This window comes from Leopardus geoffroyi, chromosome D3 (assembly GCF_018350155.1).
Source record: "Leopardus geoffroyi isolate Oge1 chromosome D3, O.geoffroyi_Oge1_pat1.0, whole genome shotgun sequence".
Classification (NCBI taxonomy): Eukaryota; Metazoa; Chordata; class Mammalia; order Carnivora; family Felidae; genus Leopardus; species Leopardus geoffroyi.
In genome coordinates this window covers 32186976-32214695 of record NC_059339.1, presented here as the reverse complement: position 1 = coordinate 32214695, position 27720 = coordinate 32186976, and the positions used below count along the sequence as shown (strand labels likewise).

Here is a 27720-nt window from a genome sequence, read left to right as displayed (position 1 = left end):
CCTAGTGTAGTGTTGGTGGGAACGTCAACTACTGTGGAAAACAGTATGGATGTTCCTCAAAAAAACAGAAATAGAATCACCGTATGATCCAGTAATTCCACAACTGGGTATTTATCCAAAGAAAATGAAAACACCAATTTGAAAAGACATAGGCACCTCTACGTTTATTGCAGCATTATTTATAATAGCCAAGATATGGAAGCAGCTCAAGTGTACATCAACTGATGAATGGATAAAGAAGATGTGGTATATACAATGGAACATTGTTTAACCATAAAAAAGAATGAAATCTTGCCATTTCCAACAGCATGGATGAGTCAAAAGGATATGATTCTAAGTGAAAGAAGTCAGAGAAACACAAATATCCTATGGTTTCACTCATACTCTGAATTTAAGAAACAAAACAAATGAACAAAGGAAAAAGACACAAACAAAAAAAAAGATGTTGGTGGTTACCAGAGGGCACGTAGTAGCGGGGATGGGTGAAATAGGTGAAGGGGACTAAGAGTACATTTATCCTGAAGAGCACTGAGAAATGTATAGAATTGTTGAATCATTACATTGTACACCTGAAACTAAAATAACACTGTATGTTAATTATACTTGAATAAAAAAAAAAAAAGCCCACCTATCTAAAAAAACCGTGCATTTCTGAATTAAAATACTATTGACTCTAGATTTCCCTAATTATGCATAGCAAATAAAATACAACATGGTCTCAGAGCACTCATCACCCTTCTCTAATATCTTCTCATTCTACTCTTCTCTGGTATAGGAACCTATCTTTTGAAATAAGACTGACTATTGCAGAAGAAAAGGATGCTATTATTTCTTGGAAGATGAAGTTTGGATCTATTCCAAGTTCTATGTGTTACAAAGAGGAGAGAAATCAAGCATAATAACAATTAAGAAGTTTAGGGAAAAGATGTTTAAAAAATTTTTTAATGTTTGTTTATTTTGGGAGAGAGAGAATTGTGCACAAGTGGGGGAGGGGTAGAGAGAGAAGACTGAGGATCTGAAGCAGGCTCTGTGCTGACAGCAGAGATCCCGATGCGGGGCTCAAACCCACAAACCGTGAGATCATGACCTAAGCTGAAGTTAGATGCTCAACTGGCTGAGCCACCCAGGAGCCCCAGGGAAAAGATGCTTTTAAAGGAACAATTTATATTTAAAACCCAAAGTCTCAATACAGTATGAATTGTTAGAAAAAAGAAAATGATCAGACATGAACAGAGACTGATGCACAAGAACAGTATTTTCAGACCTGACGGGGGAAAAAATGGAGAGTCTGTCAAACAATAGGGAAATAGGTAAATAAAACACAATATAGCCATATATCAAGATATAAGGTCCTTAGGAGTTGTATTTAATGACATGGGAAGATGTTCATGTCACATACACCGTTAAATGAAGAGAGCAGAATACTTTCTTGGCTCCATTTCATAATGCACAAGTAGATTCACAGTGGATGCCTCTGGCTGTTGAAATTATGGGTAACGTTTCTTCTATAACATTTACACATTTCCCCAATTTCTATAGTAGGATTCTGCTTGCAATTACGTGGAGGGGAAAGGTTATAAAAATATTTAGGGAAACCGCTCTTCAAGTTCAATTCTGCCATCCTTACCAAACCAAACTCCCCAAAGCAAAATTGTATAGTAAGAACCAATGCAGATCTACAGAAAAAATGAGCCTAAATCCCTTGCTTTCAAATAAAATTCAAGATCAGTTTGAATGCAGAATCATAGAAATGAGACTCTCACAAAACAAATAATCACTTTCTATAACAGCTCAATTCTGGTTGTTGTGAAATACCCAATGCATAAGGTTAAAATAAAAAATAATAAGATATTCTCACAACATAAAATTGATATTTATTCTAAAGTAGGTTTTCTGTTACTGAGCATCTAATTTGTTTAAAATGAAATAGAAGAATATATATGTAGACAAAGGCTTATGATGACCCTTCTGGGCAATGAGAGTGTCCCTGTGACACTTAAGAGGACTTCTAGTCTCTCCCTAGTCTCCCTAGTCTCTCTGGCCTCACTAATGCCTTGTGATTGGCTGCTGTTAATGGTCTTGCAACATGAATATGCACAACACTCCAGAGTCATTCTTCTGTAAGCATTTGTGGGCAAACACTATCCCTTTTTCATCTCTGTTCCCCAGGAGATGACATGGTTGTTTAATAGAAAATAAAGGTTCAAAAAAATATTAGAAAAGCGAAGTAACTGTACATCAAATATCATATGCATTGTTCATGCACATTATGCCTATCTTGCTCCTCTCTTTTCTATTGCACTTCACTGAAGTTTACAACCCCTCAGCCTAATTACTCTGTACTCCTATAAATCACAAAGCTTACTTTTATCATGGTAATATATTTGTTTTGCCTCACAGTTTTGCTGAAATCTTTCTATTACCCCCACTATTCTTTTTCAAGGTATAGTAATTTTTAAAAACTCCAGTCTTAAGCTAACATCATATAATATCACTTCCTTATTCTTCCACAGTGGTTCTTACTCTTTTGAAGCAGTGGACTCATTAGGAATCTTAGGAAAGCCATGGACCCTCTGTCCAGAAAAATGCACATACATACACTTTGTGAACTAAGCACACATTTTTTACATTTCAGGGGATTCACAGACTCTCCTCAGGCCCATCTGAGGACTCTCAGGACTCTTGGTACACATGGCTTATACGCTTTAGTTCATTATTATACAAATGCTCATATGGATTTGTCACTTACCATGCTTTAAACATTATTTTCAAGAGATAATACTTGCTGCCATAAAAATTAGCAATAAATTGATACAATCCATACTCACTCTGTAGCTCTGTAACTGGAAGGTACATTCAATTATTTCAACACCTATGGGAGCCCTTCTACAACAATGAACAAGAAAGAAATGGGTCCTGCTGGCATGGAGGTCACAAGGTAACAGAAGAGCCAAGAGTTTAAGTGACTGAAGAGTTCGAGGCTGGAAGCAGAGAGATAGTCAAAGCTGATGTGATAAACTAGACAAGAATCTTCGAAGATGACGGGCTGAGTTAGGATAGTGTTGGGCTAAAAAAGGGGGAGGTTAGAAAGATCCAGAATAAGAAACATCAACAGGACTTGGATGTTAAGTAGGAGTCAGAGATGATGCTGAGGTTCTACCTTGGGCACACTGAAATGGAGGAGGTTTGAGGAGAAAACAGATGATTTCACTCATCCTGCTGCAGGCCCCAGCTAGCAGACAGCTGGATGAATGGATATGAACTCAGAGGGATCAGTGGGCAGATAGGAGCTGAAATAGCTGGAATAAAAACCATGGAAAAAAGGGTGTGGTTGCTCAGGGAGAAGTGAGTCCAGGACAGAAATCTGAAGGACCAAGTAGAGTCTGAAAGAGGCAGGAAAAGGCGATCAGAGGAGAAAACTAGGAGAGTGTGGTTCCTTTCCTGTTCAGAGGCCATTATAATCTATTTTCCTAAAGGAAATTTCTCTGAATTCTTTGGGCATCTTTAATCTTACAAATAGAAGGAAAGTTGTATGAACAAAAGTGTTTACAAACATTTTATAATATGGTCTTGCTATAAATCAAAATTAATGTGTGTTTATAGTACACATTAAACAATATTAAATATAGTAAATATAAAGGGACGTTGGGAATAAGTGATGTAAGATAACAATTGATGCTTGCATTACATAATACTGTATCTTTAAACCAATAATAAGACAACAGTAATGTGCAATAAAACTATGTATCACTTATATTTCTAAAACATAATAACTTTGTATGTGTATTATAATTTATGAAGTATTTTGACCACAACCCTATTAAATTCTTACATAAAAGCCATAATGAGAATGTAGAGGAATTTTTATCTCCCTTCTGCCAATGAAGAAATCAACACTCAGAGAGGTAAAGGGACTGTCCTAAAACACAGTCTAGAGAATGGCAGAGCAACTCCCACTAAGCTATGATGCCCTCATGTATGTAGTTCAGTATCATATGGGGAGAGAATCTCCTCTTCCATGAATTTCAAGTATAAACTTCAAGTTAAGTGTGAAGGTGTGTGAGTGTGAGTGTGTGTGTGTGTGTGTGAGAGAGAGAGAGAGAGAGAGAGAGAAAAGGAAAGAGGAACAAACACTACTTTTACTTTGCACTACACCACTATTTTTCACTGGGCTGGTTGTATAAAGACATTGCTTCAAGTGGAAGTGGATGAGGCTGGACCAGCAGTGTAGTAAGCAGCTGACTCACCTAATCTGCTCCGTCTAATTTCCTCTGGGGAGACAGGCCGCAGCTTTCTTTCTGCTTTGATTTCTTCTAATATTCTTTCATGGAGGCTCCGTGGCCGTGGTGGCGTGGGTTTCAGTTTTCTGGCTGAGACCTTGGAAGAAAAAAAGTAATGGCTACAGACTTGAATAGTTGTTCTTAAACAATTTTTAATGAAGTCCATTCCTACAGTATAGATAGTATTTCACTGATTGAAACATTGCCTGATAAGACTATTTTAAGCAATAGGGAGATTATTGGATTTCACAGTAATTTATCACAAGTGCTCAATCAATTTTAAGGAGTCAGTTTTGCTAAAGTTATAATTGTGTTCACAATATGCTACCATGATAGGCAATCAACTGAAATGTAAACTATACTTTATCTATTACTATTATTGTTTTTAAAAGTAACATTCTTAAATGTTCATTTATTTATTTTTGGGGGGGGCATGCACGAGTGCAAGCTGGGGAGGGACAGAGAGGGAGGGAGGGAGAGAGAATCCCAAGCAGGCTCCGTGCTGACAGTGCAGAGCCCAACTCAGGGCTCGATCTCATGAACTGTAAGATTATGAACTGAGCCAAAATGAAGAGCTGGATGCTTAACCGACTGAGCCACCCACGTGCCCCTAAAAGTAACATTTTGAGTAAGTCATCACAACCTTCTTAGATTATTATTATCATCTTCTACTGTAAGGGCTCACGGAGGCTGATTAATTTACTCAGGGACATGTAGCTACTAAACTGCACCATGACTCAGGTCGTTTTGAGTTAAAATATCCTAAGACAACCTTGTACTGCATAATTGTTAAGTATTTTTCTGTGACAAGAATGTAACTTACAGTTAGGCTTCACCATTTTGAGAATAAAAGTCAGGTGTAAAAACTACTTTGAGAGCTGAGTTCCAGAGATCACATCCTAGACAAGAGCATGTTGCTACCTTGTTCCAGCCAAGGGGAATGCCTCAGATTACATACCGGATTTAAAGGGGGTCTTGATCTGATGAAGTCCAGGATGATTTCATGAGCACTTTTTTTTAACCGAGGGGGAATATCACCATTCACCTGAAAGGAGACATAAAGTATAAGATTCATGTGACTATGGGATTATCATTATAAATTTCTGGGTACAGTGGTTATCTCAAAGTATGTCATAATATCACTGAAGCGTATTCTGGCTCTACCAAGGATGCATTTCAAATCAATAAAATACAGAGTAAATGGCTGAGTGATCTAGAGCAAAAATAACTATGTAGAATTGAAGAAAATAAAAGTTCATAAAATGAATCACTGGTTCTACCACTTTGGGAAATGTATATTAGATTCATCCCTTCCAACAAAAAGTTTCTAAAATTATAAATGTGAATGGAATAAATAATACTATGGTTATTAACTATTTTATAAACTATAAAGCCTTTTACGTCTTATTTTCATCCTTGTACAAACCCAGGTAACAGAAAAGAGACTGGTGACCTGATTCACATTCTGTAGATAAAACTCACATCAAGGAGGGCATCTGCTACATTCACACAATTAGTAAGTATAAGAGTTCTGGTAGAGCCCTCACCTGTTTCAGACTCCTGCTCTAATGTCCTTTTTCTTTTTTAAATGTTTATTTTTGAGAGAGAGAGAGAGAGAAAGAGAGAGAGAAAGCGAGCGAGTGCAAGCCAGGGAGGAACGGGGAGGGGGGGCGGGTCTGAAGAGGGCTCTGCCCTGACAGCAGAGAGCCTGATGTGGGACTTGAACTCATGGACTGTTAGATCTTGACCTGAGCAGAAGCTGGATGCTTAGCCAACTGAGCCACCCAGGTACCCCTAATGTTCACTTTTTATGTCAATGTGTTACAAAATAATTTTTTAAAGCAATTTAATAAACCCACAAAAAATGATCTAAACTCACATTATGACCACCCAAAAGGTACAGTTGTGACCATTTTGCCATATTTTTTCCCAGTCTTATATGAAAAAAATAGAATGTGCTAGGCATTTTTCTGTCATGCTCCTCATGAAAGATGGATGAAAAAGATATGTTAACAAATTATAAATTAAAAAAATGAGAAACATCTTAAACTTCTCAATAATCCAAAAAATTAGCATACTTTTTACTAATGCACTGCTTGAAAAATCTCTATAACACTTTTCCCCTCTACTTTGGAGACCTACTGTTTGATTACACCATAATATTCTAACAATTTTATAATATCAATTTTGTTCGAGAGAAGAAAAAGGTAATTTCGTTATTCCTCTTGCATCAATGGTTCGTTTTTTCATTTTGATGCTTCACAACTTGTTACTGGAAATTTCACTTAAATTTTAGAATTACTGTAAAATTTGGTCCGACTTTTTTCAAGTATTTTTTGTAAGACTACAACATTTTAGGCATGGACAGTTTTCTCGTGTACTCACCAACTTTATAAATACTATTTTAATTGCTCACAAGTCATTAATTAGTTGGTTTTTCTTCACTGCAGCTGTATATTATGAGTTGTGATTTTTTTTTTTTTTGGGTCAATGTTGTTATTTTGTGTCCACTGAAAAATAATGTTAAATATATTTTTTTTTTAATTTTTTTTTTTTTTTTTTTTTTTTTTTTTCAACGTTTATTTATTTTGGGGACAGAGAGAGACAGAGCATGAACGGGGGAGGGGCAGAGAGAGAGGGAGACACAGAATCGGAAACAGGCTCCAGGCTCTGAGCCATCAGCCCAGATGCCCGACGCGGGGCTCGAACTCACGGACCGCGAGATCGTGACCTGGCTGAAGTCGGACGCTCAACCGACTGCGCCACCCAGGCGCCCCTTAAATATATTTTTTTAAAAAAAAGGACCTGAACTGCCATTCCCAAGCACGGTTGGATCCCCAAATGCAACCCTTCTACCTGAGTTCAGGGAGGATGACAAGCCTGTTGTGGCCCACATAGCATCCACTCTCTCCTTCCCTGGGCCATACCTCCTAGCCCTGAATGAGGCCAGGATGGCCCATGGAAAGATTTAGGAGTAAAAGCTGCTTGAACCAAGTCAAGCTTGAGACTGCTAGTACTTGGTTCAAGGAGGGCATGTCCTGTAGCAGCAGAGCTAGAGGCCTAATGTGGCACAACCCCCATCTATGGATTTCATGTTACATAAGACATTTTTTTTAAATCCTTATTGTATAGAACAACCTAATGAGACTTTCCTATTAACTTTCAACTATACTCCTGAACAGGGTAATACATATCTTTCTAGCCATTTTTCATATGCTTTTACTTTAATGTATACTTTCCATCACAACAGCAGGGCTTAGGGAATGGTTTAAATACGGCCAGGGTTGTGAATTCCATTCCCTAAAAAAGTGCAGTTTCCTCACTAGTCAGAAACTGTATCCTGGATCCCAATTACAAAGTGTGTGTCAGTGCTCATGAGGTAGATGGCAGAACTTTATGGATGCGAGTCAGTGAAAATCCTTACCAGGAGGAGAAAAAGCAACTTTGTGCTAATACCATTCTGCAGCTGCCTCAGTGAAATTATACCCCTACACATACAGAACACATACTGAAACAAGTTGTCTGAGCTGCAATGATAAATGATTCCTGGATGAACACAAATAGTAGAGCCACAAGTAAATAAGACACTTCTACAACTTGATCTCATTTTTGAGCCACGATGCCTTAAACAAAGAATTTCTAAATAAAAGGTGTTGTTTCTATATCTTCATTAAAAATTTTTAAAATTATTTTTATTTATTTTTAAGAGAGAGAGAGACAGAGTGCAAGTGGGGGAGGGGCAGAGAGAGAGGGAGAGACAGAATCTGAAGCAAGGCTCCAGGCTCTCAGCTGTCAGCACAGAGCCCAACGTGGGGCTTGAACCCAGGAGTGTGAGATCATGACCTGAGTCCAAGTTAGATGCTTAACCAACTGAGCTACCCAGGCATCCCTCTACATCTTCATTTTAAAAAGGTGAGTTATTTGAAGCTATTTGTTAGAATTAAAGCATTTTACTCAAACATTCTGAAAAAAGCCAACTGAGATGTTTTACACTTCTATAACTTAATATTCTGGATAATATCCAATATGGCTAAGCCACCAATTCCCAACATCACTACAAATGTACTGAAAACAGTGAATTACTGTGGTATGGTTGTATAGTTTAAACCTGAGGATTAAATATTTTTAAAATTATTTTTATTAAAAAAAATGCTTAATGTTACTTTTTGAGAGCGAGCGAACGAGTGAGTGAGAGTGGGGGAGGGGCAAAGAGAGAGGGAAACACAGAATCTGAGGCAGGCTCCAGGCTCTGAGCTGTCAGCACAGAGCCCGACTTGGGGCTCAAACTCACAAACTGTGAGATCATGACCTGAGCTAAAATCAAGAGTCGGATACTTACCTGACTGAGCCCCCTAGGCGCCCCTATACCTGAGGATTAAATTAAAAACATCTCAGCACAGTGCCTCATGTAAGATGGACCATGTTTGAAAACTCTGTTTGCTCTTTACAAAAAAAAATTTTTTTTTATTTTTTAGAGAGAGAGGCAGAGCACAAGCGGGGGAGGGGCAGAAAGCGAAGGAGACACAGAATATGAAGCAGGCTTCGGGTTCTGAGTTGTCAGCACAGAGTCTGATACGGCTAGAACCCACAACCGTGAGATCATGACCTGAGCCGAAGTCAGATGCTTAACTGACTAAGCCACCCAGGTGCCTGTACAAAAATATTTCTTAATGGGGCGCCTCGGTGGCTCAGTCGGTTGAGCGTCCGACTTCGGCTCAGGTCATGATCTTGCGGTCTGTGAGTTCAAGCCCCGCGTCGGGCTCTGTGCTGACAGCTCAGAGCCTGGAGCCTGCTTCGGATTCTGTGTCTCCCTCTCTCTCTGACCCTCCCCCACTCATGCTCTGTCTCTCTCTCTCTCTCAAAAATAAATAAAACATTTAAAAAAATTTAAAAAAAAACAACAAAAAAACCCAAAAATATTTCTTAAAGAAATTAGAAACTGGCATCTACTCATTAGAATAAAAATTTTTAAGATCGAGTTTTTGAAGATTAAGTATGAGTAGATGAATTTCTACTCTCATTTACCAGGTACATTTATATAAAATAAGGAACTATTCACACTTTTAATCTTTTATTTATTTTTTTAATGTTTATTTTTATTTTATTTTTGAGAGAGACAGAGTATGAGCAGGGAAGGGGCAGAGAGAGGGAGACAGAATCTGAAGCAGGCTCCAGGCTCCAAGCTGTCAGCCTAGAGCCCCACAAAGGGCTCAAACTTGCAAACTGTGAGATCATGACCTGAGCTGAAGTTGGATGTTTAAGTTAGCCACACTGGCACCCCAAATTTTAGTCTTTTAGAATGAAAACTTGAAAGCTCCCCACATGAACTTAATCATACTGGAACCTCCATCTGCCCAGCTCCTTGCATAGGGACTCATTATATACTTACTTAAGCAATTTGCACAGATTCAACCAGACAGAGAAAGACACGGAAAGGAAAACAACAATGGCTACCATGAAGTAGAAACATCTATCTATTTCTCTTCACTTCCTACCCACAATCTACAAGTTCAAAAAATGTATCATTTATACCCAGATACACTGAATGGCAAACAGAGGCATCACTGATAATTATCATAAAAAACACATAAAACTACCTATCATTACGAAGCTCACAGAGCCCTCAACAAACAAAAAGCTTAAATAACTTGGTCTTTGAAAAAACATTATTTTCTATTTCTGTCTTAAGCAAACAGAACCACTAACAATGACGTAAGATTCCAACTAAAAATGTACAAAGCCAATCTATAGTTTATGGATTAATTTTGGGCCCCCAACCAAACTGCTTTTTCCCCTCAGCTTGGAGGTTGAACGGACAAGTAAAAATTATACATATCTAAAGTAAACAGTGTGATTATCTGATATGTGTGTATACATTGTGACTGATGACCACAACCAAGCTAATTAACACATCCACCACCTCCCATAGTTACTGATTTTTTGTGTGATGAGAACATGTAAGATGCATAGTCTCAGCATATTTCAGCACACAATAGAGTATTAGTAATGATAGCCACCGTGCTGAGTCCCCAGAACTTACTCATCTAATGACTGAAACATATGACCTATGACCAACATTTAACCAACATCTCTCCAGTTCCCCCATCAGTGAGCCCTGGCAACCTACTCTTCTACTCTCAGCTTCACCATACAAATGAGATCATATACAGTATTTGTCTTTCTGTGCCCAGGTTATTTCACCTAGCATAATGTCCTCCAAGGTCATCAATTTTTTTGCAAATGGCAGGATTTCCTTCTGTATTGCGACTGAATTACTATTCCATTGTATATGTATACACTATCCATTCATCTGTTGACAGACATTTAGGCTGTTTCCATAACTTGGCTATTATGAATAATGCTGCAATAAACATGGGAGTGCAGATATCTTGAGATCCTGATTTGATTTCCTTTGGAAATATATGCAGAAGTGGGATTGCTGGATGATGTGGTAGTTCTATTTTTTTTGTACTATATTTGTTTGTTTATTTATTTATTTAATTTACATCCAAGTTAGATAGCATATAGTGCAACAATGATTTCAGGAGTAGATTCCTTAATGCCCCTTATCCATTTAGCCCATCCCTGCTCTCCCACAACCCCTCCAGTAACCCTCTGTCTGTTCTCTATATTTAAGAGTCTGTTTTGTCCGCCTCCCTGTTTTTATATTACTTTTGCTTGCCTTCCCTTTGTTCATCTATTCTGTGTCTTAAAGTCCTTATATGAGTGAAGTCAGCACAGAGCCTGATGTCTTTGATATGATATTTGTCTTTCTCTGACTAATTTCACTTGGCATAATACCCTCTACCTCCATCCACGTAGTTGCAAGTGGCAGGATATCATTCTTTTTGATTGCCGAGTACTACTCCATTGTATATATATACCACATCTTCTTTATCCGTTCATCCATCAATGGACATTTGGGCTCTTTCCATACTTTGGCTATTGTTGACAGTGCTGCTATAAACATTGGCATGCATGTGTCCCTTGAAACAGCATACCTGTATCCCTTGGATAAATACCTAGTAGTGCAATTGCTGAGTCATAGGGTAGTTCTATTTTTAATTTTTTGAGGAAGCTCCACACTGCTTTCTAGAGTGGCTGCACCAGTTTGCATTCCCACGAGCAGAGCAAAAGAGATCCTCTCTTTCTCTGCATCCTAGCCAACACCTGTTGTTGCCTGAGTTGTTAGTGTTAGCCATTCTGACTAGTATGAGGTGGTATCTCATTGTGGTTTTTAATTCGTATTTCCCTGATGATGAGTGATGAGCATTTTTTCATGTGTCGGGTGCCATCTATCTGGATGTCTTCTTTGGAGAAGTGTCTATTCATGTCTTTTGCCCATTTCTTCACTGGATTATTTGTTTTTTGGGTGTTGAATTTGATAAGTTCTTTATAGATTTTGGATACTAACCCTTTATCTGATGTCATTTGCAAATATCGTCTCCCATCTGTCGGTTGCCTTTTAGGTTTGCTGATTGTTTCCTTCGTTGTGCAGAAGCTTTTAATTTTGATGAGGTCCCAATAGTTCATTTTTGCTTTTGTTTCCCTTGCCTCTGAAGACATGTTAAGAAGTTGCTGCGGCCAAGGTCAAAGAGATTTTTGCCTGCTTTCTACTCGAAGATTTTGATGGCTTCCTGTCTTACATTTAGGTCTTTCGTCCATTTGAGTTTATTTTTGTGTATGGTGTAAGAAAGTGGTCCAGGTTCATTCTTCTGCATGTTGCTGTCCAATTTTCCCAGCACCACTTGCTGAAGAGTCAGTCTTTATTCCACTGGATATTCTTTCCTGCTTTGTCAAAGATTAGTTGGCCATATGTTTATGGGTCCATTTCTGGGTTCTCTATTCCGTTCCACTGATCTGAGTGTCTGTTTTGTGCCATGTGGTAGTTCTATTTTTAATTCTTTCAGGAACTGCCATACTTTTTTCCATATGGCTTTACCAATTTACATTCTACCACCAGTGCACAAAGTTCCCTTTTCTCCATATCCTCACCAACACTTGGTATGTTTTGCTTTTTAATAACAGCTATCCTAACAGGTATGAAGTGACATATCACCATGGTTTTGACTTTCATTTCCCCGATGACTAGTGGTTTTAAGTATCTTTTCATAAACCTGTTAGTAATTTATATATCTTCTTCAGAAAAATGTTTATTTAGGTCATTTGCACTTAAAAATTTTTTATTTATATTATTTATTTTATTGCTATTGAGTTGTATGAGTTCCTCATATGTTTTGGATATTGGCCTTTTAGCAGGTATGTTTGCCTAACCAAATTTCAAAAACATTTCCTTTTATTAAAGCAAAACATTGTAAAAAAGTATTGGGGCGCCTGGGTGGCTCAGTCAGTTAAGCATCTGACCTCAGCTCAGGTCATGATCTCGTGATTTATGGGTTTGAGCCCCACACAGGGGTCTGTGCTGACAGCTCACAGCCTGGAGCCTGCTTCAGATTCTGTGTCTCTCTCCCTCTCTTGTACTCTCTTGCTTGTGCTCTGTCTCTCTCTCTCTAAAAAAAATAAACATTAAAATAAAATAAAAAAAAGAAAAACAAGTATCTTCAACACTGATGCAAATCCCCCTATATATAAAGAGCAGTTAGAAATCAGTAAGAAAGACTAGCAGCACCTAGGTGGCTCAGCCAGTTAGGTGTCTGACTCTTGATTTCAGCTCAGGTCACGATCTCATCGTTTGTGTGGTTGAGCCCCATACTGGGCTCTGTGCTGACAGTGTGCGGAGCCTGCTTGGAATTCTCTGTCTCCGCTTCTCTCTGCCCTTCCTCCCACCATGTGCATTTGCAATCCCTCTCTTTCAAAATAAATACAGTAAATAAACTTAAAAAATTGTATTAAATCGTACTAAAAATTGTTTCTGTTGTCACCCACTACAACCTCCTCTTTAGCAATGTTTTGGAAATGCAAAATATTCTTTTTTTTTTTTTTAATTTTTTTTTTTCAACGTTTATTTATTTTTGGGACAGAGAGAGACAGAGCATGAACGGGGGAGGGGCAGAGAGAGAGGGAGACACAGAATCGGAAACAGGCTCCAGGCTCTGAGCCATCAGCCCAGAGCCTGACGCGGGGCTCGAACTCACGGACCACGAGATCGTGACCTGGCTGAAGTCGGACGCTTAACCGACTGCGCCACCCAGGCGCCCCCAAAATATTCTTATAAATCAATTATATTTGTGTATCAATATTTATTTAAAGCAGCAGAAATCCAGTTTATGTTATTAAGTTACATAATATTACTAGAGTTTCATAAAACACGTGGCCTGCCACATACTCCCTGCACCTCTAACACACATACTTGAAAGAAAGGGTAAGACAGTTTTCCTCAGAAACATGAGAAGCTACAATTTCATCATTAGGATTTCAAATATATCTCCAAATTTCTAATCACAAAGAGGTTTATGAGGGTTTTAGACGAGTTGACAGTATTCACCAAAGGCCTTAAAGATGTGTATATTCACTGATCCAATAATTCCATGGCTAGAATTTACACTGAGGAAATTAATATAGCTTTTTATATAATACTAAAAAATGGTAAATCTATATTATCACCTCATATTTGTCAGAATGACTATTATCAAAAAGATAAGACATAACTGTTGGTAAGAATGTGGAGAAAAGGGAACACTTACGCACTGTTGGTGGGAATATAAATTGGTGCAGACACTATGGAAAACAGTGTGGAGGTTCCTCAAAAAAATTAAAAATAGAAATATCATATGATCTAGAAATTCCATTTCTGGGTATTTATCTGAAGGAAATGAAACACTAACTTGAAAAGGTATCTATACTCTGTGTTCACCGCAGCACTGTTTATAATACCAAGACATGGAAACAACCTAAGTGTCCACTGACAGATGAATGGATAAAGCAAATGGGGCACTTGAGTGGTTCAGTTGGTTAAGCATCTGACTTTGGCTCAGGTCATCATCTCACAGTTTGTGGGTTTGAGCCCTGTGTTGGGCTCTGTGCTGACAGCTCAGAGCCTGGAGCCTGCTTTGGATTCTGTGTCTCCCTCTCTTTCTGACCCTGCCCCGCTCACACTCTGTGTGTCTCTCTCTCTCTCAAAAATAAATAAACATTAAAAAAAATTTAAAGACAAATATAAAACAACAATCATAAATCTATGTCAATAGACACAAAATGTATAAATTAGACATAATTTATGACAATAACAACATAAGGGGGGGGAATGAGCTATAAAGGAGAAGAGTTTTTATACATTATTAAAACTAAGCTGGTATTACCTCAAACTTGATTGCTATAAAGGTAAGATATCAATTACAATCTCTAGGGAACTACCAAGAAAAAAAGAAAAAATACAGAAAAAAAATGAGAAGAGAATCAAAATGGTATATAGGAAAAAAATAATCACAAAAGAAGGTGGCAATGAAGAAATTATAGGACAAATGAGATTTAAAACATAAAGAAAATAAATGTCAAAAGACAAATAATTTCTTCCTTATCAATAATTATCTGCAGTATAAAATGAATCAATTCTCCAACTGAAGAAATCAACAGAGTGGACAAAGAAAACATGATCTAATTTTGTGCTGTCTACAAGACTCAAATAAGATCCAAAGACATGTATAAGTTGAAAGTGAAAGCATGAAAAAAGATTCCATGCAAATAGTAATCAAAGGAGAGATTGGGTGGTTTTATTAATATCAGACAAAATAGACTTTCAGACAAAAACTGTCACAAAAGACAAAGAGAGACATCATATATTGATAAAAGGGCCAATAAATCAAGAAAATAAATATATTATAAATATAAATGCACCTAAATATATGAATTAAAAATAGAAATAGTTCTATAATAATAGCTGGAGACTTCAATAATGGGTAGAACTAGAGAGGTCAGTAAGGAAAGAGAGAACCTGAACAACACTAATCTCCAACTAAACAAACCAACTAGTAATATAGAACATTCTACCCAACAGTCTGCTTTTTCTTAAATGCACAAAGAACATTCTCCATGTTAGACCTCAAAACAACTCTCAACACATTTAAAAAGACTGAAATTATAAAAGCATCTTTTCTAATCACAAAGAAATGAAAGAAACCACTGGCAGAAGGAAAGCTGAAAACATTCACAAATATGTGAAATTTAAAAAACACAGTGCTAACAACCAGGAGAAATTATGAGTCAAAGAAGAAATTATCAGTAGAATAATAAAATACCTTGAAATTAATGAAAATGAAAACACAAAATACAAAAATTTATGAAATGCAGTGCTCAGAGGGAAATTCATAGTTGTAAAGACCTATATTAAGAAAGAAGGAAGAAGAAATAATTCAAATCAATAACCTGACTTTACATTTTAAGGGTCTAAGAAACAAACAAGCTTGCATAAGGAAAGAAATGATAAAGATTAGAGAAGAAATAAATCAAGAAAGAAAAACAGACAAAATTAACAAAGCCGAAAGTTGTTTCATTCATTCAAAGATCAACAAAATTAATCAACAGACTGACCAATAAAAAAAGAGACAGGATTCAAAATACAAATACCAGAAATGAAATCAAAGTAGGGACATTACTACAGATGTTACAGAAATACAAAGCATTACAAAAGAATAGTATGATAATTTTACATTAACAAATAAGATAATCTAGATGAGATGGACAAATATCTAGAAAGACACAAACTAACAAAACTGATTAAAAAGGAAGAATGTGAGGGAGGGAGGAAGAGAGAAAGAGAAAGAAAATCTGAACAGACTTCTAACAGGTAAAGAGATTGGGTAAGGAATCAAAAATCTCCCAACAAAGAAGAGCCCACGACCAGAAGACTCCACTGGTGAAGTCTACTCAAACATTTAAAAAAGAATTAACCCCAATCTTTCTCAAATTGTTCCAAACATTAGAAAAGGAGGTAATGCTTCCTTAGTTATTCTGAGGCCAACACTACCCTGATACCAAGCCAGACATGGGCATCACAAGAATACTATGTATTAAATCCCTTCTGAATACGGATGCAAAACTCCCAACCAAATAGTAAGCTGACTCTAGCAGCATACTAAAAGTATTGTACATCATGACCAACTGGGATTTGTCCCATAAATGCAAGGATGGTTCAATGCATAAAAATACACCAGGTGATACACCACCCACGTTAATGGAATGAATCAAAAGAACCCACATGATTGTCTTAATTAATACAGAAAAATGATTTAGCCTAATACCAACAACATATGATAAAAATACTCAACAAACTTGGAATGGAAGGAAACTTCCTCAGCATGATAAAAGTCATTTGTGAAGGGGAGCCTGGGTGGCTCAGGTGGCTGAGTGTCTGACTTCAGCTCAGGTTATGATCTTGCTGTTCCAGATTTCGAGCCCTGTCAGGCTCTGTGGTGACAGCTCAAAGCCTGTAGCCTGTTTCAGATTCTGTGTCTCCCTGTCTCTATCTCTCTGCCCCTCCCCCACTCATGCTCTGCCTCTGTCTCTTATAACATTAAAAAAAATTTTTTTAAGTAAACATTAAAAAAAAATTTTTTTAAGTCATTTGTGAAAATCCATAGCTAATATTATACTCAATGACGAAAAACTGAATGCCTTCCCCTTAACATCAGAAAGAAGATATGGATGCCTGCTTTTGCTAATTCCATTCAACAACTGATGTTTCTAGCCAGGATAATTAAAAGGCATCCAGAGGGGTAAGGAACAAGTGAAAGTATCTCTCTTCACAGATTACATGATCATGTATATAAAATAAAATATCCTAAAAAAATCCATCGAAAAATTATCAGTGTTAATAAACTTGGCAAAATTGCAGAATATAAGAGAAACATATAAAAATCAGTTGTGTATGTACATATAATATGTATATGTATGTATAATGCATATACATTAGCAATGAATGATCCAGAAAAAATTAAGAAAACAATCCCATTCACAATGACATTGAAAACAATAAAATATTTAGGAACAAATTTAACCAATGAGGTGTAAGGCTTATATCCTGAAAACCATCAAACACTGCTGAAAGAAATAAAAGAAGACCTAAATAAATGGAAAGACATCCCATGTTTATGGATTGGAAGACTTAATATTGTTAAGATGACAATATAACCAAAAGTGATCTAGAGATTCGATATAATCTCTATCAAATTCTCAATGTATTTTTTTGCAGAAATAGAAAAGCCTATTTTAAAATTCACATGGAATCTCAAAGAATTCTGAATTACCAAAACAATCTTGAAAAAGAAAAACAAAGTTGAAGGACTCACTTTCAGATTTCCAAGCTTATCACAGAGCTATAATAATTAACTATATGTATTGTAATCATCCCACAGTGTGGGATAAACATAGGACAGTCATCATACATCAATGAAACAGAATTCAGAGTTCAGAAATAAACTCATACCTTCAACTGATTTATGACAAAAGTCCCAAGACCATCAAATGGAGGTAAGAAAAGTCTCAACAAATGATGCTAAGACAAATGGGTATCAAAATGCAAAAGAATGATGTCTGACCTTTACTTCACACTATATGCAAAAAATTAAAATAGATTGAAGACCTACATATAAGAGCTAAAAGTATAAAAGTCTTAGAAGAAAACAGGGGTAAATCTTTATAGCCTTAGATTTGACAATATATTTTTAGAAATGACACCAAAAGCCTGAGCAATAGGAGAGAAAGAATAGATAAATTGAATTTTGGCAAAATTAAAACCTTTTCTGTTTCAAAATACACTATTAAGAGAGTAAAAAGACAAACTACAGAATGGGAGAAAATATTTGCAAATCATGTCTGTCAAGAGTCTAGTATCCAGAGTATATAAAGAATTTTTATCATTCAACAATAAAAATACAAACAACACAATTAAAAATTAGGCACAGGATCTGCATTGACTTTTCTCCAAAGAAGATATACAAAAGGCCCACAAGCACATGAAAACATAAAACATCATTAGTCATTAGGGAAATGCAAATCAAAATCACAGTGAGATTTCACTTCATACTTACTATGGTAGGCATAATTAAAAACAAAAATGGACAGTAACAAATGTTGGCAAGAATGTGGAGAAACTGAAACTCTCATACACTGCTGGTGGGAACATAAAATGGTGCAAGTGGTACAGAAAGCAGTTTGGTGGTTCCACTGTAAGTTAAGCTTAGAATTATCATGATCCAGCCATTTCACTCTTAGGCATTTACCCAAAAGGACTGAAAACAAGTATTCAAACAAAACTTGTACATGACTGATCACAGCAGCACTATTCACAATAGTGAAAAGGTGGAAAGAACCCAAATGTCCATCACATGATGAATGGATAAACAAAATATGGTATATGCACACAATGGAATGTTATTCTACCATAAAAAAGAATAAAGTACTCTTACATGCTACAATGTGGATGAACCTAGAAAGCATTATTCTAAATGAAAGAAGCCAGACACAAAAGGTCACATATTATTTGATTCCATTTATATGAAATATCCAGAAATATCCAGAATATATGAAATATCCAGAATCAGGGCAGGGGAGATTAGGAGTGACTGCTTCATGGGTACAGGGTTTCCTCTGAGGTGATGAAATTATTTTCGAATGAGACAGAGGTAGAGGATGCACAAAACTGTAGATGTACTAAATGCCACTGAGCTATATATCCACTTTAAATACCTTAAATGAATGAATGAGTGAGTGAAAGAGAGGAGAAAAAAAAACCAAAAACAAACAACCAGACTCTTTAAAAGCCTTTCATTTACCACAAAAGAATAATACCTTCCAAACCTGGATGCACAGTTATGTCTATTACATCCCATTATTTCCCAAATACATGATCTTGAGCCTTACCCAATGTTATATGTCTTAAAACATATTATAACCCAGCTGAAACCTGTGAAATCAGCATCTACAAGAGGAATCTATCCTATTCTTAGTATCAGACAAGTTTAACTACTATTTAGCACAATTATTTTCTCTGATAAAAATAGATTGATTTAGTTATATTGTGGGTGACAGGTTAAGACATTAGTTATAGATCAAATAGAAATGTTAATAATTTATTAAGCAGTATCAACATTTACTTATTTTAATCAATAATATGAATTTCTAAATAATTCCTTCAGGATAAGAGATTTTGAAAATCACCTGAGACTAATGTTGAGTACTCCCACTCAGAGAGGATATAGTTCAAATAAGTAGAAATTTTTGAAAAAGACAGCATTGTCCAATATTAGCAACAAAAATTATCTTGCATTGTTTGTAAAAGTGTAAACTGGTGTAAGTTTGGCAAAATGTATTAAAATTTTAAATGTGCACAATCCTTGATCTATCCATCTCACCAACAGAAATTTAAACCAAGGAGATAATTAGATGAGATGTTTGAGGATATTCATCATAGTACTAATTAAAACAACGAAAACTGGAAACAATCTAAATGTCTATTAATAGAGGCTTGGGTAAATAATTCACAGTGCACATATACTAGAAAATACTGTGAAGTCATTTAAAAAAGAGAGACTGTCGGACATTCATTCCTCACAGGAATTACAGAATGAAAAGGGCTAAAAAACAGTACATGATTCTCTTTGTATAAATAATCATCCATCCATGAATATAGAAGAGTTTGGAAGGAGAGGTTCTTCAAGATGCTGAACGGTACAGATAGAAGATTTTCAGGAAATTTTTGCTTTTATTTATGTCTCCTAAAAATTTTTTCTTTTCTTTTTCTTTTTAAATTTTTTTTTCCAACGTTTTTTTATTTATTTTTGGGACAGAGAGAGACAGAGCATGAACGGGGGAGGGGCAGAGAGAGAGGGAGACACAGAATCGGAAACAGGCTCCAGGCTCTGAGCCATCAGCCCAGAGCCTGACGCGGGGCTCGAACTCACGGACCGCGAGATCGTGACCTGGCTGAAGTCAGACGCTTAACCGACTGCGCCACCCGGGCGCCCCACCTAAAAATTTTTTCTACAATGACCATGTACATAGAAAAAAGACAAATGTGTTTTGTGGAAAATGTATGCGAAAGCATGGTGTATTGCAGCTGGGTTTAATTATAATCTGTTAAATACTGAAGACCTGACTGATGCATACACACTTACTGATGGCCTCTTATCCTTCTAAAGCATACCGTACCTGTTCCAAACCATTTCATCTCACAGAATGCTCCTTGTTGCTGCCCATAAATTGGAACTCTATCTTCATGAGGCAGTGATGTCCCTGAGATGCTTTCTGCAGTGTATTTAATGGCATTTGATTTGTCTGCTAAGCTATAAGTTCTGCTGTGTTTTCACAGCAGTGCAAATGCTCGGCTGTGATGAGTCAGACTCCTGCAGGTGCAGCTGGCTATGGAAGGAGCACACCCAGAAGTCACACATAACCCTTCAAGGAGAATGCGCACAACATTGCCAGAGATGGGCAGATGTACCTTTCTCAGTTTTACAGCATTAGCGAAGAACCCAGGCTTCTCTTCAGGAACAACACAGCTGCTTTTTGCTCATCACCTGGACCCGAACATATTTTCCAGCGTCCTATCATGTCTACTTGTGTGATTCCATGACCTTTTGAAAACTCAGCTGTCCCGTTAGGGTAACATCAATGTCTATTTGGTCAAATATTATTCATTCTTCCAATTCCAAGCCCAGAATAACCTTTCCTTGGAGCCTCCCTTAACATGTTCAGAAAGAGCTGGCTGTCTCTTCTATATCTTACCCTCAACCTTTCACTTATTGTATATTGGTCTCTCTAACCATACTGTGAGAATGGAACCATACATTCATCTTTAAATCACCAGTATGTGGCATAAAACCCTAAATAAAACTTTAATTAATTAAATTTTAAATAAAATTAAATCTTTGTAAAATGTATGGAAATACACCCATTCTGGAAAACTGTTTGACTATTTTTCATAGAACTAAATATGCCCTTACAATATGACCCAAACAGTTACACCATGGACATTTATCCCAGAAAAATGGAAACTTGTGCCTATATAAAAACCTGTACACAATTGATGATAGCAGCTTTATTCTTAGTATCTCCAAATCGGACACAACCCATATACCTTTTAATAGGTGAATGGTTAAGCAAACTATGGTATGTTCATATGATGGGATACCACTCAGCAATAAAAAAAGAGTGAATGATTGATAGGCATGACAACTGGGACAGATCTCAAGGAATGAGTGCTGAGTAAAAAAAGCCAATCTCAAAAGGTTATAGTCTGTACTATTCCATTTATATAATATAATTGAAGCAACAAACTTAAGGACTCCACACAGGAGTCCTGTGGTGTTGGAACAGTTCTGTATCTGGTGATGGTAGTCACATAAATCTACAAATGTGACAACATTTCACAGACACACACACACACACATGCACGTGGAGTTTAGGGTTATGATGTGACAGTGGAAGGACACAAAAAGTTGACAAGAAATAGAATAATACTACCAAAGCTAGGCCTTAGAAAGGTTAATCCAGTAGCAGTATCAAGTACTGGAGGGTCGGAGGGGACTGGAACAGAGGCAGGAAGGTGATGCAAAAGATATTATAGAAAGAATTAAGAATTCTAAATCTTACAATTAAGAATTCTAACAATTAACTGGATGTAAGGAGAGAAAAAAGTGTGTAAATTTATAGAAAAAGGTATTAACAGTGGTCATCTCTGCATTTTACGACTGCAGAGATTTCCAGTTTATAATTTTTTTGTATTTGCACTGATGAAGTTTTAAAAATTGTGATAATTACTTTTATATTCAGGAAAAGTCTATTTTCCTAAAAAATGTGAAGTAAATAACTTTAGTTATTGTAAAGCATTTGACTGACTAAAAGTCATTTTATTATTATTTTTTAATATGAAATTTATTGTCAAATTGGTTTCCATACAACACCCAGTGCTCATCCCAACAGGTGCCCTCCTCAATGCCCATCACCCACTTTCCCCTCCCTCCCATCTCCCATCAACCCTCAGTTTATTCTCAGTTTTTAAAAGTCTCTTATGGTTTGGCTCCCTCCCTCTCTAATTTTTTTTTTCTTCCTTCCCCTCCCCCATGGTCTTCTGTTAAGTTTCTCAGGGTCCACATAAGAGTGAAAACATATGGTATATGTCTTTCTCTGTACGTAAAAGTCTTTTTAAAAGACAGCAACAAAGAAAAGATCTCAAACTGATAGTAAAAGATGTTAGCCCAGGTGAGCTGAAGAATGATGATCTTACATGAACACAAAAAGAAGAGCAAATGTGGGGACACAGAATATTGAGACCAGTCTTGGATATACTTGGTTTAAGAAATCCTGGAAGAGGTGCCCAAGAAAGTGTGAAATATATAAAGTACTCAAGGCAGCAGAGACTATTTAAGACAGTTGAGAACTGCAGTCACACAGATACTGAAGTACAGGTGATAACAAAAATTTTAAGTTTTATGGGAGAAAATGTGGACCATGAAAGAACTCTATAGGAGCCAAATCTTGAGGAATGTTTGTGTTTAGGGGATGACAGAAGGCAAAGAAGAGACTGCAGTGGTTGTCCCCAAGACAGGGTTGGGGATGGGGAGATGGGAAGTCCCACACACAAGGAAGGAAACAAAGCAGACTCCTCCTCTGACTCTCCCCACCTTCTTTCAGACCCTGCAACCCGACAAACTCCACCCCTACCTTCTAATGCTCTACTTTCCCCTTCCCTACAACCTACAGCCTTTCCCAAGCATTATTACCAAACAAAACTTTCTTTAGCCCCAATGTGCCTTCCAGATGCTAGCTACCCTTAGATCTCTTTTTAAAAACTTCTTTAAAAAGGCACACTCAGACTGTTTCTGCTTCCTCATTTCCAACCTACAATCTGGTTTCTTTCTATTCCTTTACTTAATAAAGTTTACAAATCATGTCCATGTTGCTAAATTTGTTAAATATTTCTCAATGCTTAAATGGTCTGACCTGCCAGCAGCATTCTGCCTCCTGAAATGCTACCTCCCTTTTGCAGCTGTGACCCCATTTTTCCTATGTTTCTTCTCTAGCTACACCTTTTCAATCTGTTTACCACCTTCCTCTGTTCATGCTGAGGCTCCCTGGGATCTGTCCCAAAGCTGATCTCTCCTCTTACCTCTGCCCTGTCCCTGAGAACTCCAGTATGTCAGCTGTTCCCCACCCTTCTTGCCAACTCTAGCCCTCACGATTCTACATTCCATTCTATACTCCAATTATGGAGAATTTTGTTTTCTTATGTCAAATCCCATCACTTCTTGGTCTTTGTACATTTTTTTTTTTTTTTTTTTTTGGCATATAGCCTCTTACATTGAGCTTATCACACTGTATTTTATTGCCTAATTACCTGTGGCTCCCACCATACTTTAAACTTCCTGAGAACAAGGACTATATTACATCCTTTTTCCAGATTCTAGAATAGTGCCTGGAACATGAGAAGTGCCTAGTAAATAACTGTTAAATTAAAATAAAATTAAGAAATATACAACTGGTATATATTTTAAAATGTTTAAATGTACTTGTAACCAAAGAAATATAGATTTAAAAAAAATGTTTTATGTTCATTTATTTTTGTGAGAAAGACAGAGTACAAGCGAGGGAGGGGCAGAGAGAGACAGATAAACAGAATCCGTAGCAGGCTCCAGGCTCTGAGCGCAAAGCCCGACATTGGCGTCGAGCTCACGAACCATGAGATCATGACTTGAGCTAAAGTCGGATGCTTAACTGACTGAGCCACACAGGCGCCCTCAGAGAAACATAGATTTTAAAAATAAAAGTATTTTCTCCCAGTCAAATTTGTCAACCCCAAATGATACCCACTTTAGTCAAGGATATGAAGAAATGGGCAAAACTACTGTGTTGTAAATAGTAATCATCATGATATAACTAAAGGGCAATTTGGCCACACGTGTGTAGCACACAGCACAGGTTCTGACAGAATGGGGATGAAGATAGGCTTTGCCTTATAACTAGTTGTCTGAAGAGCACCTTTAAACTTCAGTTGCCTCATTCCTAAAAGAAATCAGATTTACTAAGAAGTAAATCAACATAATATAGCTGCAATATTGCAGCTTATTAAAATTAATTAACAAAGAGCTCAAACAGCTACCTAAATGTTTTTTTTAGAGTTTGTTTATCTATTTATCTATCATCTATCTATCTATCTATCTATCTATGTAATCTCTACACCCAATGTGGGGCTTGAACCCAGAGATCAAGAGTCGCATGCTCTTGGGGGCGCCTGGTTGGCTCACACAGCTGAGCATCTGAGTCTTGACTTTGGCTCAGGTCATGATCTCATGGGTTCGTGGGTTCAATCTCCGCATTGGGCTCCACAATGGCAGTGCAGAACTTGCTTGGGATTCTCTCTTTCCTCTCTTTGCCCTCCCCCTCATTCTCAAAATAAATAATAAATAAATTTAAAAAAAAAGTTGCATGCTCTTCCGACTGAGCCAGCCAGGTGCCCTTACTTAAATCTATTTTAAAACTAAGTGATGTGCTTCGTAAGAATCTTCCACATAAAATAACTCTGATTAAATTTTCTAAAAAATGGGGATATAATTCATTAATTCATCTCCTATCTACAATTCATTAATTCATTCCACAACTATTTGTTGGGCATAGTATTTAGCACCTGGCTGTGTGTCAGGCACATGCTCTAGTTAGGGGATATAACAGCAAAAGAACTAAGTTCCTGTGGTAAGAGAGATAACGAATCTGAAAATACATGACACTGTGAGCTACTGACACATGTGGGTAGGGGGGCAAACGCTTCTCTAATCAGGGGACATTTGAGCAGAGACCTAAAATGTGCTAAGGAAAGCTACATAGATGTGTGGGAAAAGAGAGTGCCAGGGAAAGGGGCAGCAAAGGTTCTGCTGCAGGAGCACTTGACAGCAGAGACCAGCATGGCTAAGGAGGAGAAATCAACCAGGAAAGGTGGTAGGAGGTGACGTCTGAAAGGTAAGCTGTACCAGACTCTGTAGAGCTTTGCAGGCCAAGGTAAGGATGTGGCGTTTGTTCCAAGTGTGATGGAGAACCATGGAAAGTTCTGAGCAGGAAAATGGTATCATCATATTTTTACCTGAAGAGGCTTACTCTGGCTGTTTTTGGGAAAAATTGACTAAGAGGGGCAAGAGTGAAAACAGGAAGGCTACTTAGAGGTCACTGTAATGTATGATTGAGAGACAGTGGCAGTCATATTCAGGACATATTTCAGAGGTAGTACTGTCAGGATTCCAATTCTAAGAACCTAACTCAAAGATTTCACTATTGCTATTCAAAAACATTTATATATGCAAGGATACACAACATAGGCTGCCACAACTTAATACAAGTTGATCGACTTAATAAACTCTGGTATAGCCATAAAGCTAGAAGGGAGGTAGTCATTTAGATGTGATGATGTTGAACACATAATGACATGGAAAAATGTTCATACTATGTATGTTAAGTGAAAATAACTGGTTACAAAACAAAGTATTCAATATTAATCCATTTTGTCTAAATAAAATGGATAGAAAAAAGAAGGTTATAATACAAGCATGTTAGCAAAACACCTCTCGGGGCTGTGAAATCACACATTTGCAACTTTTCTTCTTTGAGCTTACTGTATTTTTCAAATTTTCTGTAATAATTATGTATTACTTCTATGGGAAGAAATGATTTTTAAAATACTGAGAAGAGGGGCGCCTGGGTGGCTCAGACAATTAAGCGTCTGACTTCAGCTCAGGTCATGATCTCACGGTTCATGAGTTTGAGCCCCGCATTGGGCTCTGTGCTGCCAGCTCGGAGCCTGAAGCCTGCTTCAGATTCTGTCTCCCTCTCTCTCTGCCCTTCCCCCGCTCGCACTCTGTCTCCCTATCAAAAATAAATAAACGTTAAAAAAAAAAAATTTAAAAAGAAACACTGAGAACATTTTCAACAAATAAGATTACTAAAGAATAACCATTTGAGTTTATTAATGGTTTTCTTTGTTACTTACCATTACTTTTCGCAAAGTGTATCTTTTAGATCGAATGTCATCCATTAGCATCTCATACGGGGTGAGCTGATATTCAATGGGCAAAGGGTTGTACTGCCGCTCTTGGACCTTCTTAAGTTTTACTCCATTCCTCAAATCCCTCATCACCTGTACCCAGAATCGAGCCTAAAAGAATCAAGGGTAGAGAGATGTCCATGAATAAATTTACTAGTTCCCTCTAAGTAGCTACAGTCATACAGAAAAAATGAAGAGCTTGGCTTGCAAAACATTGAGTAGACCAAACAAAACTGATTTTTAAATCTAGATTTTATAATACTAAGTAAAAAGCCAGTAGAGAATCACGAGCTCTAAGTTCTGAGGCACCTGGGTATAAACCCTAACTCATTCACTGTGAAAGGCTGTATTAATGGCCTCAGTTCTTCACGCCTCCTGTGTCTACACCCTGTTATGTGATTTTGCTCACTGAAGAGTATATTTCCCACACTCTAACACTGGTTTTGGCTTTATGATTTGCTTGGCCACTGGAAGGAATAGTAGTGGATGTGATGTAACCAAAGTCTGCAAAAGCAAATGCATAATGGGTTTGTGCTTCTATTGCCATGAGAACATTATGCCTGGACTAGCATGATTGTCCAGGAGAAGAATGACACACACATAACTGATCTGTACGCTCATGAGCTAAATAAATGTACTACTTTATGCGACTGTGATTCTGTAGTGGCTGGTTAGGCGGCATTACTGTGACCACAGCTAAATGATACAATCACCTATTAGCTATGTGACATCCAGCAAGTTGTTTCACCTCTCTGACCCCTGGCTTCCTCACCAATAAAAGATAATGGTACTTCATAACTTGCTGAGATGGTCATATATTATGTGGAAAATGGCCATAATTTTTATGTTATTACTATCTTTGCACAAATTACATAATATTGGCCTTCTTATCAACAAATAATGGTAAACTGATTTGCTAGCCCTTCAAGAAAATGAGATATAAACGAAGTACTTACAATAATATAAGACATACTAAATATGTATATTATTATTATAAGTTAATCCTTTTATTTTCCTGCCTATAAGCTAAGGTGTAATAGTCTCTACTTCAGTGAAAAGTAAATCAATATGATATTTAACTGAAACACTGTGGTTTGTTAAAATTAATAAGTAGTTCATATTTATTAAAAACCATGTGATATATTTCATAAGAATTATCTGTATAAAATAACTGATTAAATTTCTCAAAAATGGAATTTATGATTTTTTAAAAAATGTATACCATTTCTTATTCCAAATAAGATTTGAGGTACTTAATATTGTGGTATATCCATTAGAACACCTTCTAAAATATTCCTATTTTAAACAGATCCTTAGATTCTGCCATTAAAGATATTCTAATACAATATCCCTAAAATATTCAGATATCTCTTTTGAGAATGTTCTTGTCCCAATTTCTCTGTTTTTCTTATATGCATTCCTTTAAGATCCAGTTCAAATATCATCTCATCTTTTAAA

At 36.9% G+C, this 27720-nt stretch overlaps 1 protein-coding gene across 7 annotated transcripts in view; it reads right to left on the bottom strand.

The window, feature by feature from the left end:
• The window catches only part of SPIRE1 (spire type actin nucleation factor 1), a 209780-nt gene that overhangs the window by 44406 nt on the left and 137654 nt on the right, over positions 1–27720 (bottom strand). For all 7 annotated transcript variants that reach the window (XM_045457916.1, XM_045457918.1, XM_045457912.1 and 4 more), the window contains exons 6-8: positions 26209–26373; positions 5239–5325; positions 4248–4377 (exon numbers count right to left, since the gene is read on the bottom strand). In XM_045457916.1, coding sequence (XP_045313872.1) covers positions 4248–4377; positions 5239–5325; positions 26209–26373 — 382 coding nt within the window. The remainder of the gene's footprint in view (positions 1–4247; positions 4378–5238; positions 5326–26208; positions 26374–27720) is intronic.